Source organism: Cyanistes caeruleus, chromosome 14 (assembly GCF_971803275.1).
Source record: "Cyanistes caeruleus chromosome 14, bCyaCae1.hap1.1, whole genome shotgun sequence".
NCBI classification, from domain to species: domain Eukaryota; kingdom Metazoa; phylum Chordata; class Aves; order Passeriformes; family Paridae; genus Cyanistes; species Cyanistes caeruleus.
This window is the reverse complement of record NC_141714.1, coordinates 2,381,719-2,397,897: the sequence shown is the minus strand read 5'-3', so window position 1 is coordinate 2,397,897 and position 16,179 is coordinate 2,381,719. Positions and strand designations below refer to the sequence as shown.

At 39.1% G+C, this 16,179-nt stretch overlaps 1 protein-coding gene and 1 long non-coding RNA gene across 22 annotated transcripts in view; one reads left to right on the top strand and one right to left on the bottom strand.

Moving 5' to 3' along the window:
- LOC111929243 (uncharacterized) overlaps nt 1-16,179 on the top strand; it is an 83,953-nt gene that overhangs the window by 211 nt on the left and 67,563 nt on the right. For 4 of the 20 annotated variants that reach the window (XR_015276138.1, XR_015276140.1, XR_015276141.1 and 1 more), the window contains exons 2-7: nt 116-216; nt 1,160-1,301; nt 7,387-7,465; nt 9,783-9,937; nt 10,835-10,911; nt 12,779-12,834. This is a non-coding gene — a long non-coding RNA (uncharacterized LOC111929243). Of the gene's footprint in view, nt 1-10; nt 217-1,045; nt 1,083-1,159; nt 1,302-3,609; nt 3,695-7,386; nt 7,466-9,782; nt 9,938-10,150; nt 10,260-10,834; nt 10,912-12,675; nt 12,835-16,179 lie in introns of those variants that run through there. The other 16 variants (XR_015276144.1, XR_015276145.1, XR_015276147.1 and 13 more) reach the window with 10 other exon arrangements.
- On the bottom strand, nt 7,452-15,760 carry CDX4 (caudal type homeobox 4). Of its 2 annotated transcripts, none has more exons than XM_023926758.2 (3): nt 15,197-15,760; nt 10,140-10,285; nt 7,452-7,741 (listed from the first exon to the last, which is right to left on the bottom strand). In XM_023926758.2, the coding sequence occupies exons 1-3, from the start codon at nt 15,642-15,644 to the stop codon at nt 7,535-7,537; spliced, it is 801 nt and encodes a 266-aa protein (XP_023782526.2). In that variant the 5' UTR covers nt 15,645-15,760; the 3' UTR covers nt 7,452-7,534. The 2 variants fall into 2 exon arrangements, with proteins under 2 accessions (XP_023782526.2, XP_086706229.1); XM_086850103.1 differs by lacking the exon at nt 7,452-7,741 and adding an exon at nt 9,076-9,157 and having other exon boundaries at nt 15,197-15,728.

The window sequence follows — 16,179 nt, the reverse complement described above, 5'->3', positions numbered from 1 at the left end:
GCTCCTCGCCGCTCCCGAGCGTCGGGTAACGAGGCGGCACGGGGAGCTGCTGAGAGAAGTTAGCGTTGGTGGTTATAGCGAAGCCGGAATAACCTTACTGAACTCCTGTTTTCAGAGACTCGCTCTAAGCCCTCCGCGTACAAGGAAGCGGAATAGCTCTATTATCGTTAGCGTTTATAACTCCCCCGGTCTTCCTTCCCGCCGCCCCCGCCTCAGGTGCGTGCTCGCGCCGCTTCCCGCCCCTCAAGTGCGTGAGAGTCACCACCCGCCGCGAGGAGCGGCTCTCGAGGGGAGTTTTAATTTGCAGGTTACAAGGAAGCCGGGACAAAAATACCTCACTGGGTTTTAATTTGCTTTTAAAAAAAAAAGAAAAAACAACAAAAAAAAATACATCTCCCCCATTGTTACCGTATTTGTAACTGCCCTGCGCGCGCGCCTTCCCCCCCCCCTCAGGTGCGCGAGGGTCACGAGCCGGCGCGCGCGGCTCCTGAGGGAAGGCCGGGACAGGTGCTGATCCTACTTTTTTAAACTTCTTTTCCAGGTGTGTTTCTATAACGGTTTTAATAAAAAACAGCCGGGTAGCGCTTTCCACCCTTCCCCTCCTGTTTTTGCCCGCTGTGTCGCTCCCCGGGGCACCTGAGGTGAAAATAAGGGAGGGAAGGCGGGGGTTGTGGAATTTTCCCGGAGCTTTGGGATTTGTTGGTGGGTTTGGAAAGCGAGTTATGTGTAGCGTAGTGGGGTGGTGAAAGAGAAGAAAATCCATATAGAAATAGCAAAACTGGGGGAAAAAATTCTCTCAGAATATTTCTACTTCAGGGGAATGTCCCTATCAGCATATAGGTGTAAGCTATTATTGAGGTAATAAGCACTTCATTACTCACCTACTGCAAATGTAAAATAATCTAAAAACTATTGGTGTTTGTAATTGCAGTAGAAGAATGAAAAACAATATTATGAGGGGGGTGTTGGTCCTTTTTAGTGTTAGCGTAGCTCCTATAAAGTGTTGACTCTGGTATGTGTCCAAATCAGAATTTCTGACCTGCAGGTACTCTAAGGAATGAGCTCACCTCCTCTTGCATGAGGTAAAAACGTGTCTCCATCCCTGTCTGTTGTTCCCAGGAAAATACTTTCCTCATAAATCATCTTTATTGTTTTTCAGGAGTTTCTAGATTGCAGCAAAATACAGGTGACTTGACAGTGAAAATTTTTGTTGCCTCCAAAAATAACATTTTATAAGCTACAGTTTTATCAGTGCTGCGTGCTCTTACTTCAGCACATTATCCATCTTATGTGGAGTGCAGGTAAATCACACTCTTAAGCTAGAGAAAAAAAAATTAAGAGCCAAATTGTTACAAAATGAAATTGTGTTCTAGTTTTGTCAAAATGCTTTTTTCTTATTTAGCATTGAATGTTGCAGTAAATTGTGGAGAAGGTAAGTAATTGAGAAAATACCAAAAATACATCCTGTTTAGAAACGTGATAAGAAATGAGAAAATTATTCTATACTTAAGGACCTGGTGTTTTTTCTACTCATCTTCATCTTTATATGGATCCATAACCAATGGAAAGAAAGTGTTGAAACAACGGAAATAAAGTTATATATAGGGTTATTAATAAGGTAGTGGTCTTTATTTTACTCTCGGTTAAATTCTGGATGTTTGCTTTAACTGGTGTGAAACCCAAAAAGGTGAGTGAGAGCACTGGAAGAAATGACAGTTCTGATGCTGGGCATTTACATTATGGGCTTTAATATTCAGAGGTTGTCTTGGTCCATGGCTCCTTTGGTGAACTGTCCATGGGAAAGGTCATACAACCATAGAGTGGTGTGGATTGAAAGGGGACTTCAATCAGGGACACCTTCCACTATCCCAGGGTGCTCCAAACCACATCCAGCCTTGCCTTGGACACTTCCAGGGCTTGCATGTGTTCAGTGTTTTTCCAATACAAACATATTGAAAATTTCACAGGCATGAAAGAGCAAGGGACAAGCAGAATGTGTGCTGGAAAGTGAAATAAATCCATGATTTATCTGCAAGGATGTGCAGCTGTCACATTCAATATGACAGTGGTGACATTCAGGTGTTAGGACAAGGTGTGGCAAACAGGAACACATTTGGCAGAGTCTCATGTTTAATTGAAAAACCTCCATTTAATGCAACCTGGGTTTTGATTCAGTAAACAAGCCAATGTTACAGACATTTAAATGGGCCTTGTGGCAGAGAGACACGTGTGATGGCATTGAGGCACAAGCTCCAAAGCAGTTGGTGCAATAATTTGCTGAATTGAGTGTAAAATGAAGCATAACTTACTGTGTGACCTCTTTATAATGAGGGTCTGAGGTGTTAACAAGCCAAGAAAAGAAGTGTTTTTAATTGGAAAAGGTACTTTGCTATAGCAGCTTTGTATTTAATATCTTGTGCTTTTAAATAATAGATTGAAGTCCAAGTTCAGCTGAAGTTTCAGTGGACTCTTTTATTTAATGTGTTTCTGTTCTCTCCCATAGGAACAATGACCATCCGGGTTAAAATAGACTATTTTAGAAAAAACACCTTTTGTGTCCCATGTCTGTATTTAAAAAATGTCTGTTTAGTATTGGGTTGAGAAGTAAATACTACTGGGAATTTTTTCAGCATGACTTATCAACCTTTATGGCTTCACAGGAAGAAATACAAGCTTCATTTTCAGTACTTTTTTAGGATGCTGTTTATTTGATGAAACTATTATGCTATAAAAACTGAAAGGTTTGTGGAAGGATGATGGTCTCTGGCAATGTTTATCCACACAAATCACTTCCTTTCTTGGAATCAGAAGTGTTCTTATATAGAGCATGAAACACAAAGAGCAGAAAAGCCAGGAGCTAAAACAAAGCACAGTATTAAATAAAGGCACTGTTGGGAGAACATGGAAAGGGAATGTTAATGTGGGTATGAGAGATTTTCAGTCTTCTTCCAATATCCACAAATCACCACACAGGCATTCTGCCGGAGGGGGAATATACAGCAAGTGATGTCAGGGTGGCTCTCAGAATTCCCTCATTTCAGACAGGAGGAGCTTGTTGGATAATGGGAATATACTCCTGGAGTATGGAGAATGTATTATAGGCCAGGTGGACAAACCCCCATGCTTGATCAACTAATGCAAACTCCTTCCCCAGGGTGTTTTGCATCTCGCTGCAAGTTCCCATTATTTCATTCAGGAGTAGAAATGCAGAACTCATTAGGCAAATGTGGATATGTTCATTTGTTGAAGAAAGGCAAGTCAGGAGTTGTGTGTGACATTTAATGAAACTGATTTTGTGATAAAAATATTTTGTAATGTCTAGAAGGGTTTTGGCTTTGTGCAGGGGTCTGCAGCTCTGTGCTGGTTATACTGAAAATACCTAATGCAGATAACTTTTCAAAAATAATCTGACTTTCAAGAGGTTGTCAAGTTTCTGATCCAGAGTTTTTTTGACCTGGATGATTTCTACAAGCAGCCATTTAGGGGTTTTAATTATGCTGTCTTTGTAAACTGGTATTGTAAATATCTTATAATGAGGTACTTTCCCATTTCTAGTCTAAGCTATCTGTAACCAAGAGTACATCTGTATTTTTCTTTATTTTCTCCCAGTGATCAATATTTAGAAGTTAATTAATGAAGCAAACTCACTGAGTGTCAGCAGGAGCAGTTTGTGCCAGAGGCCTTTCTTGAACAGGTATTTCTGGACAGTGGGACTGAGGAGGGCAGTTCTGCCAAAGCTTTGGCACTGCTCAGGATTCTTACAAGACTCGAGATGATTCAGATAAATGTCAGAAGGAATTTTCTGGCTGCTGGAATTAGGCAGTTGTGTAATGCAGTTTTCTTTTGATATCAGCATGGTGTTAAACAGACTCACTACCTTACAAACTAGAACCACCAGTCAATCAGCTGAATTCAAACAGTCTGATCGTTTTCTGTTTACATACAGTGAACAACAGGAAACTTGGAGAGCTTGGCAAAAAGACCCACTGGTGCAAAGGATGGCATTTGATTTATTATTATTTTAATTGCTAAGGGAGAGTGTAACTAAAGTCCCTGGAGAAGTCTTCAAAGGAAGAAAGATAAATATTGAAAAATGTTATTTACAGCCTTTAGCGTTTCATCCATGTAAATACAAATTTAAATACAGGGGCTGATCACATCTGCTGAATATTCTCCTTACTAGAAACAATGCTGAAGAGTCAAACACAGCTGCCCAGAGAATGGTGGAATGCAAGGACTTGGTGCCTCCATCCGAGTGGACATCCTGATCTGGCGTTTCTGTGCTGGCAGAGCGTGACCATGGATGGGCTCCTGTCAGGCTGGGCTGGAGTCCTTAATGGGCCTTTGAAATGTGCCAGCGTGAAGTGCTCAGTTTGTATTTTGCTTTGGGATGATGTTTTCTGGCTCATGGCATAGCTGCAGTCTGATAAAGTGTCTAAGGCCTGCGAGATGATTTTCTTTGAGCTGTTGGCCATATTCCCCTCTCTCTGGTTTTGCAGCCTCCTGAGCTGATACTCTGACTGCAGTTAATCACTCTCTGATGGAGTTCACTAAAAAATATCCTCATTAGTCCAGAAGAGTTTAATATTTTTTCCCTTGGATTATTTTGAAAAACAGCTGTGCTGCTGCACTTAGGTTGAAAAGGATTTTATGATCCATATTATGCACAGCAACAGATGAGGGGAATAACTTCTTGACATAACTGTGGTCAGAGAAGATAATCTGATCCACTCTGAAGGCTTAGAAGTCATTATCTAGTGGATGAAAGGGACTCTCCTCTAAATATTTATTAACATATGCTTGGGATACATTTAAAACACATCTATCTGATGGATAAAATTTGGGATAAAGATAATGAAAAAGAAAAACAGTTTTTATTGACAAGAGTGATATTAAACATGCCAGAGGGGGTGCTTTGTATCCCATTCCAACTCTAACAACATCTGAAATGGGCTTATTTAAAGTGATTCCTTTGTCAACTGTGGTTGTTCTGAGTGCAGTCAGTGGCTTCAGTGGCTCCTCTGAGCAGTTTGTCAGGGCAGGGTGGTGTTTCCTGACTGCTTGGTTAGAATCTGCAAGATGATGATTGGAATATGTTGAATGTGAAGCTGGTAAATAACTGTGTTTTATTCCAATTTTGCCATAAATGAGAAGGGAAATCTGAAGCAATGCATTTCTAATACACAAATATAATGAATGGTATATTGTGTGTTATAGCTGTACTTGCCATTTCTCCTTGTTGATAAGAAAATTAATCAGAGAAAAAAAAAAATCTGCAGACTAGAAGTTTTCTCTCTCTCCATTTCTGTGCCACTGCTAAGCCTCACAAAAGCCCTCTCCTGGTTTCCATAGAAATGGCTCTTCTGCTGATTTGAGGTAAAGGTTCACTTCCCTTTCTTCTTGTATATCTAAAGTCTGAGTTTCCTGAGAGATTATTTTATTTTCGACATCCTTCATGTATATAAGGACAGCCCAGGTAGAGGGGCTGGTGGAACTGGGGAAACTTCCTCTCTCACAAGGAAAAAATCTGGATTTATTTGACTGAAGAGCAGAGAAAAAAGGCATGTGTGTGTCACTTGTGCATTTCAGTGAATCTGAACAGAACCAGCTCTGTGTGTGCATGTTCCACAACGTGCTCTGGCTCCTAAAACGTCCCTGTGATCCCACCAGAACATCAGCAAGCGGATTTAGGAGATCCTGAGTTAAAGCCAGGCAGATGTGGTCTCAGTTTCTCATCAGGCTGAGTTTTATATCTATTTATATACGCAAGATTTTCTGTATACACTTTGTTTGCATTAGAATACACCCATTTCTTTGAACCATATGATAGAACTAGGAAATATATTTGGGAACCACTCACAGAATGTTTACAGTGGGTAATCTTAATCTGTGTTACAGGATTTTTTCCTAGTTTTGTTTGAGACATTTACGTCTACAAAGATGTCATTCACAATTTAGTTCTGATGAGTGTTATTCTTGGAACTTCCAACAGAATTGCTTTCATGGAGTTACTCTAACAGTTATTTTAAAATAAATGGGGAATAGTCAGGCATATCCTCAACTTTGTTATCCAGTGTTTTGAATCCAGATGATGAGAGCTTTGACAGGTTCTGTCCATGATGTTCAGTGCATTATCAGTGCTCACTGACACAAAGGAAAGCAGAATTTATTCTGCTGTTTCTGAGAGCAAGGGTTTGATGTTGCTGAAATAAGTGATGCATGATTTTCATAATGCTGTTTTCTGTTTCTGTTCTGCTTTTTTCCCCTTTTTATTACCTTTGCTCCCCTTGACATTTTCAGGAATATTAAATTTTCCCAATAGAGCTGTTCACTTGTATACTAGCAAAAAGGTCATATTAAGAAATTCCAAAGACTAGTACTACTGAAGAGCTTGGGGATTTTTTTAGTGCTTTGGGTTTTCTTTCTGCTTTTTCCAGACTCATCGCTTGTCTTGTAGATACCATTGCTACCTTCTCACCTGCCAACATGGAACAGTAATTAAAGCAAACCCCACTGTGATCATGTCCTTAATTTGGGCTTTTCCAGGAGTGCCCATGAAGTGAACATTTCTTTTGTGGTTGCTCAGTTGCAGGTGACAGCTTCAAAATACCCTCTCAGCTACTTTGGGAGAGTTGTTGCCTTCAGCCCCAAAAAAGTGTCAGGGATAAAATCAATGGCCTGAGACTGCTCCTGTTTCACTTCACATGTTTAAAGATGTCAAGTAAATTCTTTATTTGCTTTTTTGGTGGTTTGTTTGTAGTAACAGTTCTGTTTCCATTCCATTTGTGCTTGAATTTTTGAGCAATAATATGTGCAGTCCTAGAAGATTGAGGTAATACTTATCTTCCAAATTATCTGGCATTTCCTAATGTATGTGAGAAATTCTTACAGTGGAACAAATCTTGGCAGGTTTGGTATATTCTGCATCTGTAACTATTGCTTGAATACAATTCCATAGGGCAGAGATGATCTGCGTTATTTAATTAAATGCACTATGTTGGTTTAGCAACATTATTATGTCCCTTGAGCATTTCAAAGTGTTTTAAATGGTTTTGCTGTTTTCAAAAAGTAGCATTCTTTTCAGTCCATTTAATTGTAAATATTTATTAACATCTATGGTTTCCTCTAATAATATAAATGGAACAAACCAAACACACCCAGATTATTATATTTTCTGCAATAGTACTCTCTTTTATAATCAGTTCTCTTAGTTTTCTGTGTATATGTGTGATCAGACTAGAACTACCTGTACTGAATCTTCAGCTGTATCATTCTTTGTGTCAGTGTCTGAAGCAAATTACCTGCTAGCAAAGATCCCGAGAGATGAATCTTAGCAGCACAAAGTCCCTGAGATTTTTTTCAATAATTAAAGTATTTTGGTTATAGGTTCAGATTTCCTGCTTAGAGATCAGCGCTCTGAAGGCAGATAAATGAAAATGGTCCCTTGAAAAGTTGAGTTTCCAAGGTGAGGGATGGCAATGGTGAATCCATTCTTGTTTTTTCTTTTTTCCTGTTTTGTTTTTTTCCCCTCTGTTCATTCTGAAACCATGACTTGATGAATGTCATTAGGCTGTAATCCATTTATTCCATGTGGTGGTGGGAAGAGAGAATTTGACAGTTCATTTGGACTGAGTGAACCAGAATCACTCTGAGCTGAGCCCCCGCTGCCATCAAACTGCGAGATTTTCTTCTTGATCATTTTTCTCTCTTTCGCTCGGCGATTCTGGAACCAGATTTTCACCTGGGGTGTTATAAATGATACCTGATTAATTCAAAGTGCTGCTCGAATTTTTACAGTAATTATTGCAATGGAAAGGTAGGTAAGTACAAAAACACTATTTAAAAAGCCCAAAGCAAGCAAGCAAAAAGCCATGAGGCAAAAAAGCCCCAAAACCAAACCAAAAAACCCTCCACAAACCAAAATATTGAATTTGTGCAGTGAAATGTTTTTGCATTATTCTGTATTAATTTTTGGCATAATAATCAATGGAAAAGTGATTCTTTCTTGATTTCTTTTTTCCTTGAGCCTGGTGTAAAGTGAACACACTGTTGTATTTAGGAACACAAAAATCAATGCACTCACTGAGACTCAGAGGCCACAGAGTTCATCATTTCAACTTTGCTAGTGTCATAATTTAGGAAGATGCAATTATGGATTAATTGTGAAGATTTCTTTATTATCTGTGTTACAGATTAATCCAAAGCCAAGTAGTGAGGGTTCTTTTTCTTCATTTATGTTGTGATTTTTGTGTGTGTATGTATTCTTATATATTTAAAAGTTTTGATTTGTTTTATTACTGGAATATATAAATAAATATGCATTTTACAGATATATATGTACTATTATATGTATAAATAGATATATCAGCATTACTTAAGTCAGTCAATTTCCCAGGCTTATTGTGCAGGTGAAGGACTTAACCTGTTTAAAATCCACTTTTGATATCTCTATTTTCTTTCCTTATGTGAATGTGTGAATGAGGAGGAACTTCTGTTTGTGTTTTCCTTCTTGCTAACTGTGTTCTTAATTCTCAGTATTTGCTAAAGCCTTTAAGGTGTGTTGAATACAATATACCTTAAAAAATCTCAGTGTTTTATATTTCTATTTTATTACCTTGCTGGTATTGGCATGAAGAAGCATTTAGCTTTGTCTGTCCTATGGAAATGCAGATCAGTTATGTATTTTGTCTACATTATACTTGAAGGAACTTCACCAGTTAAAGATGGGGTGGCATTAGGAACAGCAGCTCTGTAAAAGGAAACTGCTGATTTTCTGCGGGATCACTGGTGAATCCAGGCATGTCTGTGTTCTAAGTTAGCCAGCTTGCAGAACATTAATGTGGAGCTTGCAAATCTCTCATAATTACAGTTCTCTGCAAATTTTCTAGTGCAGCTCTATCCTACTATGTGACAAACTTCATCCATTATAAACTTGGTGTTTTCTTGTTCCTGCCTGGGAGCACTCACAGTCTGTGCAGTGCACTGTCTGTACTGTTTGGGTCTGGGACTGAACATCACCACACTAAAATATGTTTATAAAATTCCAGTGCTTGATCCTAAAATACCATTGATTGTCTCTGCATTCCTACGCTTCCAGCCTCCATTGGTCCCTCTCTATTTCATGCTCTTCCACAGAGTGCAGAATCAGAGGAGGTCACTGAAAGAGGAACATTTTAAGAGACCTGAATGTGTATACTTAGAACAAAAGCTTGTAAAATTCTAAAAAAAGAAATATCTCTTTTTTATATTTGCCTCAAGGCAATAATCTGATTTTCAAATGAGATGACTAATTCAGCATCACCAAATCTGCCCTTCTCCTCCAGCTGTAGAACCACTGCAGTTCTGGAGGCTTGGATCCAGCAATTATTACATCCACACACTGCAGAGCTGTGCTTGGGGAAGGTGCTCTCCAACACAGGGATTTTAGGGAATTCTCATCCTGAATTCCTCTAGTGTCTGTATGAACACAGCTAACGTAACACAGCTCTGCTCAGGAGCCTGGCTTTATCCAGAGCAGAGATTAAATATGTACTAGGTATGAGTGAAGGCAGAGCTGCTCTCCAAGGAAGCACTTGAACATTCCCTGGATGGATAGTCTTGGCTGCACATATGTGTGGCAAAAAGAGATCCTGACTTGAAAATCCAAGGCTGTAAAACCCCCCAGAATATGCTGAAGTCTGGCAGAGGAAGAATGTGGCCTGTGGAAACTGTGGCAATATATTTGTAACAAAAATCCCCATAGATATCTCGTTGGATTGAGTTTTAACTTTCCTGTCTTTCAGCTGAAATATATCAAATGCTTTGGATTTTTTTGCTAGTCATTATTTGGTGTGATTTCAAGAAGAAATAAAATTATGAATGTTGTAACTATTGGGACCATAGCTGAGATCCCACTATGCTGAAGTATTTAAATTCCAGCTGGCTAGCAAGCTAGAAGGTAAGAAAACTACTTTTTAAAGTATAAATTAATTCCTAATATTGAGTTCCATATAACTTGAGTTTGTCAAATGTGCCTGTTAATAACTGTGGGGTTGTGTAGTGGATTCTCTGTGTGTCAAATGCAGAGGCAGGAGGTGGCTGCTGCTGTCCCCTGGCAGTGCCTGGGCACTGTGGGCACACCTGAGGGTTTCCCTCTGTACCTGTCTTTCAGAGAGTCCCAGGTTTGCTGCGAGTTCTGACTTCCTCCTGATTGTAATGTATCTGTTGCAGTGAAATTCCTTCTCTAATTCCAGCCTCTGGTGATCTGTGTAAACAACCCGGTACTTTTCTTTTGTTCTTGTTTTACCTGGTTAGGAAAGAAAGATTATTCATATATTGAGTTGGATTTTCCATAGCAGCTTGCAAACAGGCATTTCACAGACATTAATTAAACTACAGAATACTTGTATGGGATTATTTGCTGTGGTTAACAGAGGATGAACAGAGGTGCAGGATGAAGTAACAGAGTATTGGTTACCATAAGTGTCTTTCCATCTTTATTTCCCTTTCTCTGTAAACATGTATGTGAAGGTGAAGTTCTTAAGTGATAAACACCCTGAAGCATCTTAAATAATTCATAGCAGTTCCTAATTGGTGCTGGCTATATTAATCTCAAAGGGGTTTAATACTCAGCGAAGTATTTCTGTGTCTATGAGAGCATAAATACCTGGGATTTCAAGACTGAGCTTCAGTCACAATTTGTGCAGCTGTACCGTGGCCTAATTCTTTACCTGAGTTTCTAAAGATTGTTTCTCTAGCATGAAGATGTGTCCTACTAGAAATGTTCTTCCTTTCTTGTGTGGCCATAGGATAAACTTAGAAATTCAATAATAATTTCATTTACTTTTTCTTAAAGGTGCTGAATGCATGTAGGATTTCCTGAGAGTACTCGGTGCTGGGCTTCCCTTTCGAGTTGGAGGTACCTGACAAATTGTAAGATGAAGCAATAAAATCTTGTAAAGGGATTTCAGGATCATCCTCTCTCTAAATAAAAGAAATACTCTTAGATATATTGGATAAATACCGTTAAGAGAAGCATTACTAAATGTTTAGAAGGTATCTCTCATTTAATATAATTTTTAAGCAATTCTTCATGTAATAATAATTCAGAGAGATCAATTTTCAACTTATTTGTTCTCCTTTGCACTTTCAAGAGCCAACTAGATAGTTTTCCTTTTTTCTTCTGATCTTCCCAGGTTTTTTTTTGATGTGAGTTTTCTGGGACAAACTGTAGGACAAAGACTCCTTTAAAGTGGTTCCCTAAAATCCATTGAGGTGTTAAGATGAAGCACACGCCACACAAAGGAGCAACAAGGAGATCTTATCAAGAACCCCTTTCACATTCAGAAACACAAGCCAATTGGTCTGGAATTTACAAGCCCTAAACAAATGTCAGACGCTTTCATCTTAGCAGAGGAAAAAGGGACAGAAATAGATGAAGGAATATTTTTTCCCTCAGTTCTCTTTAATTTTGGACAGACACTGAGGACAGACTGGGATATTTTTATCTGAAGGTAGACATAGCTGAAGTACGCATAATTAGGATTATTTTCTCAAATCCTTACACTTCAACTTCCAGCATAGAAGATTTTCCTGCCAAATTTGCAGAACCAAATCATCCAACTAAATTTACTTTTCTCTTGCTACAAATCATTGGCTTTGAAATATTTGCCCTCAGTGATAGTTCTAATGCTAACAATAGTGTAGATATTCAGGTTCCTTGTAAACTGAGGGCTTAGAGGGAATCTTTGAAAACAAGTTAAAATTCAACAAGGTTATTCCGGCCTCACTATAATCAGCAAATATAACCATGATTTGAGGAGGTGGAGAAAAGGAGTAGTTTTCCCCATTCCCCTTGGTCATAAAATTCACAGAGTATTTCTTCTGAAGACAATAAAGCTGGGAGAAGGCCTCTTTATTTGCTGTGAAAATCATCACCCTTTCCGGCAATATAACTCCTGAAGAAAAGAGGGAGAAGGAAGAGACAAGAGTGCATATCAAAGCAAAGTGAAGTGTTAAAAGGGTCTGTTGCCTCAATATGACAGATAGGCCTCAAAACCTCAGACAATGTAGGCCAGTGGAAAATAGATGTCACAACTAATTTACAAAGAAAAATAAATTAGCATTAAAGCAGGGCCCTGGCCTTTTTTCCTGCTTTTCTGTTTTACCTTCTGGCCGTGTTTCTGCTGTTCTGTAATCTGAATTACTTGTACATCACTTTTTGTTTAAACAAAGACATAAAATGTGTTGGCTATAGTTAAAAAAAATCCTGTGGCTGAGCTTGTAACATATGAAAATTGTGTTGATCTTTTGTTTAGTCCTGTTGAAGTCCCTTCTCTTTCTGAGAAGGGTCACTCCCAGATCAAGTTTCATATAAAGTTTAAAACCTTTTTCTGGGCCCCTTAGATACCTTTCCAGTAAGTTTTACACTTGGAAGGTTCTCTTGCTCTCAGAAAATATACCTCTTACCCTGTTGGTTACACAGGGTGTAGAAAATAATCGGAAGTTCTGCTTCAGCATAACTGAAGTCAGTGACAGATTTTATCATAGATTTTCAGTAAAACCAGGATCAGACTGTCAGGAATTCTTTAGATGTTCTTTTCCTCATTTGGAGGGTCTTACTGGGAAGATCTCTTTACCAAGACCACTTTCAGTGTTTGGTTTTTAAAAATTTCTTATTGCCTTGTATATTTGCAGTGTTTGTGTGTTTGAAGTCAAACAAGGGTTGGTTCTGCATATGCAGTTACAGTCATTTAGTCACAGGATGTATCGTTTCAAATCACGTTTTATCTGTTGAAAGGACAGAGTACTTCTGTCTTTGTGATCTCGTTTCATCCTGAAGATTGACTTGATCAGGTAAATTTTCATTTCACTTTACCTGCAGTTGAATTTTTTTTGTTATCAAATGCTAAATAAGAATATTGAATCAGAATATAGTGTATTTAATAGAGTCTAAACAGAGAGGAGACAATTCCCACTGACATCCCCTCACTCAAAAGAATTCCCACTGTCTTTAGGACAGTATTTCAGGAGGCTTCCTCATCAGATGTCTCGTGGTTTCTGTTACTCCATCCTGCTCGCTGATGTGTGTACACACTGGTGGAGTTAAGGACATACACATTTATGCATAGAAAAGTCTTTGTAGAGTTTAGGGCTGTAATTCTGGGATTTTAAGGCAACAAACTTTATTAAGCAGTGATAAAATTGAAGGAGAGGAACCAGTAGTTACTTGGATAACCCAAATAATATTATGGCAGTAAGGAAAAACAGCAAGTGTGTTTCAAAGAGGGGTTATAATGGCATCAAGTCAATTTTCTTCTAGAGAAAACATTGATAAGGTGGTACAAAGCAGTTACATGCATAATTTTAGCCTTTTAATTTATTTGAATTTTCTTCCATTTATCACAATTTTTTCTGTGTCAGGATAAGAATATTAAATTTAAATAAAAATATTTTTTAAAAAAAACACCAATGAAAAGCCAAATCTCTTTGGCACTTTTCTTGTTTTGCACAATTACCACATTTGTGCTTTACTCTCACATTCCCTTTTTTAAGGTGGGTTGATGCCTTGAGCTCACTTCTGTGAAGTCCTGGCTGTTTTTAACACTTCAAAGGATTGGGTTCTAGGAATGCACAGCCTCAGGACATGCAGCTATTGATGAGCTCTGTTCCACCTGTCCCGAATGGTTCATAAAGTATTGCAGAACGTCTGTAAATCCTGTGTAAGCACTTTTCAGACTAGAGATGAATTTAGCCCCAAACTGTCTCTGAATTGCAAATCTATTTTATCAATTTGGATAAGCACATGAAAAACCTTTCAGGGTCTTCCAAGACTGTTCAATAAGTATAAAGCAAGGATTTAGATTTTCAAGTGTGTTAGATTTTAACAATGTTATTCTTCAAGAATGCCAGACATTGAAAATTCAGTTCTAACATGACACAGCCAGGGCTGCCTCATTGACATTCAGTAGTCTCAGCTGAATTTGATCTACACTCAAGTCTTGCATCACTTCTCCACCTGGCAATCTCCAATGATGTTAATGAAGTTACTGGGATTTCCATGAGTATACAGGAGGGGGGAAAGCAGACTCAATCTGCCTGACTTTGAAGGTCTTTGTCCAAGGCTCCAAGTGGCAGGAGAGCATTGTGATATCCTCATGTTCACCAGGCATTTTATATTTAGTAACAGAGGCAAAACAATGCGTGCCTGCTTTATAATTAAGAAACAATTACCAGGCTAATTTTGCTCCTGAGTAATAACCATTTGAAGGAGGATTCTGTCTGAAGCAGCAGTGCGGATTTTCTGTGTCTTCTAAGATTACCCCAATTGTAATTGCTCTGCTTTCTTTCCAGCATGTCTTTGATGCTCCCTAACACACACTTACTACATTTAACCTTAACAACAGATTTAGCAAACCTTGCTACACCCAGTTTCCACCTTGGGAATATACATGGAAAGGTTCATCTGGCAGGCAGCTTGTGGCAAGAACAGGCGAATCAGTGAGTTGCACTTGCAGGAAAGAGATTTTTAATTGTGTGATTGTGGAAGCTGAAAAATTCTGTCATGTAAGGAAAGTAAAACTGATATGAAATTAAATGAAAAGGAAGCTTGACCAAGGAATTTTGCAATCTGCAAATAAAATAGTCTATGCTGATTGAGTCAGATTGCTTCTCTAGGAGTATTTGTGCTCACCTAATAAATCTGGGCAGAAAAATATGAGACACAGGAAAATTGCAGAAAATTACATAATCACTGCAGTTATATCAGAGCACGTAGTTTTCTTTATAATTATTGAGAAGTCTGTAAGGTTTAAAAAGATCAACCTGATTCTATATTGACAACTCCCCTGCAGCACAAAATAACAGTGTAGTATTTCTGTCTGTAACTGTTAAATGCTGCTGCATTGCTCATAACACTTTGATGATTATCATATTTATCACAAAAAATGCTTTACAGAATGTTCCAATAGGGAATCCTGGAGCTGAGCTCCAGCCATGTCTGACCACATCATCCATTCCACTACAGCAACCACATAAAGCCTTTATGGGAGAAAGTGAAACTAGCACAAATTTAGTGAAAACTGCATTAAACAGCTGTAGGTTAAATAAATGTCATAAATGACCCACCAACCTATGTGCTTCAAGTAAAGTTAATTATTTCTAAGCTTAGTGATAGCAGAAGATGCTGTCTGATGTTGGAAGTTGAATTTGCACTCACCAGCAGTGTTGGTTTGCACCGTTTTCCTCATCCACTCATAAGAGCTGTGCCTTTGGCTGTTGGGAGAGATTTGCTGCTGGGCATTAATTGTATCTACAGGAGGTAACCCCGCAGCAGCAGCAGCAGCAGCAGCAGTGGGGTGCAGGGAGCTGTAATCAGCAGAGCTGTAGGAGCCCTGCCCGGGGGACGAGCCATTGATGTGGGCAGCGGGCACGGCGCTGGAAGGGCCTGGGCCGTAGGCGCTCCAGTCCTCGCGCTGGGGGCCGTAGTGGGAGCCCCAGGCCGGTGCTGGCTGCCCGTGGGTGTCCAGGGCTGGCACAGGGTGGTATCCCATGTAGTCAGAGTAGGCTGGAGCAGACACGAAGTTTTGCACGGGCAGGTTGTTGCTGGCCCTGGCAGATCCTGGGTACATGCTGGGCTCCTTCTCCAAGAGCGAGCTCACGTACATGGCTGTCCCGGACTGTAAACACAGCGTCACAACATCTTGTTCCTCAATGTCTTCTTTTACTGCCCAAAAATATTTGTGTTGGGTTTTCTCTAGTAATGCCACTCTGCTTGGAATCTCCTACTTCATCCTCTTTTATTATCAACTGTGTTACCAGGTGCTGGTGGTAATGGTTTACCAAGATCTTGTCTGACGTCAGCCCAACTGCCTGCCTCATAATTACATTTACATTCAAATGAAGGGCTGACCAACCCCACCTTGCTGGTTCTGGTGCTTTCTCTTTCAGAGAACTTTTATCTATCCTATTATCCTGCCCTGATATTCCACAGCGATCCCAGTCCTGTAAGATGATGCAACAGTTGCTTGGATTTGTAACTTAAATAGTTAAGTAAATAGATCTTTCTAAAAGAAATTAGAGTGGTAACTATAATAGCAATGTTTAACATTCTTCTTGTCTGAAACCTTTATTTTGTCAGAGATTAACAATCAACAGATAAATCTGTTACTCTCTTAATTTCTCATATAATTAAAGCAATCT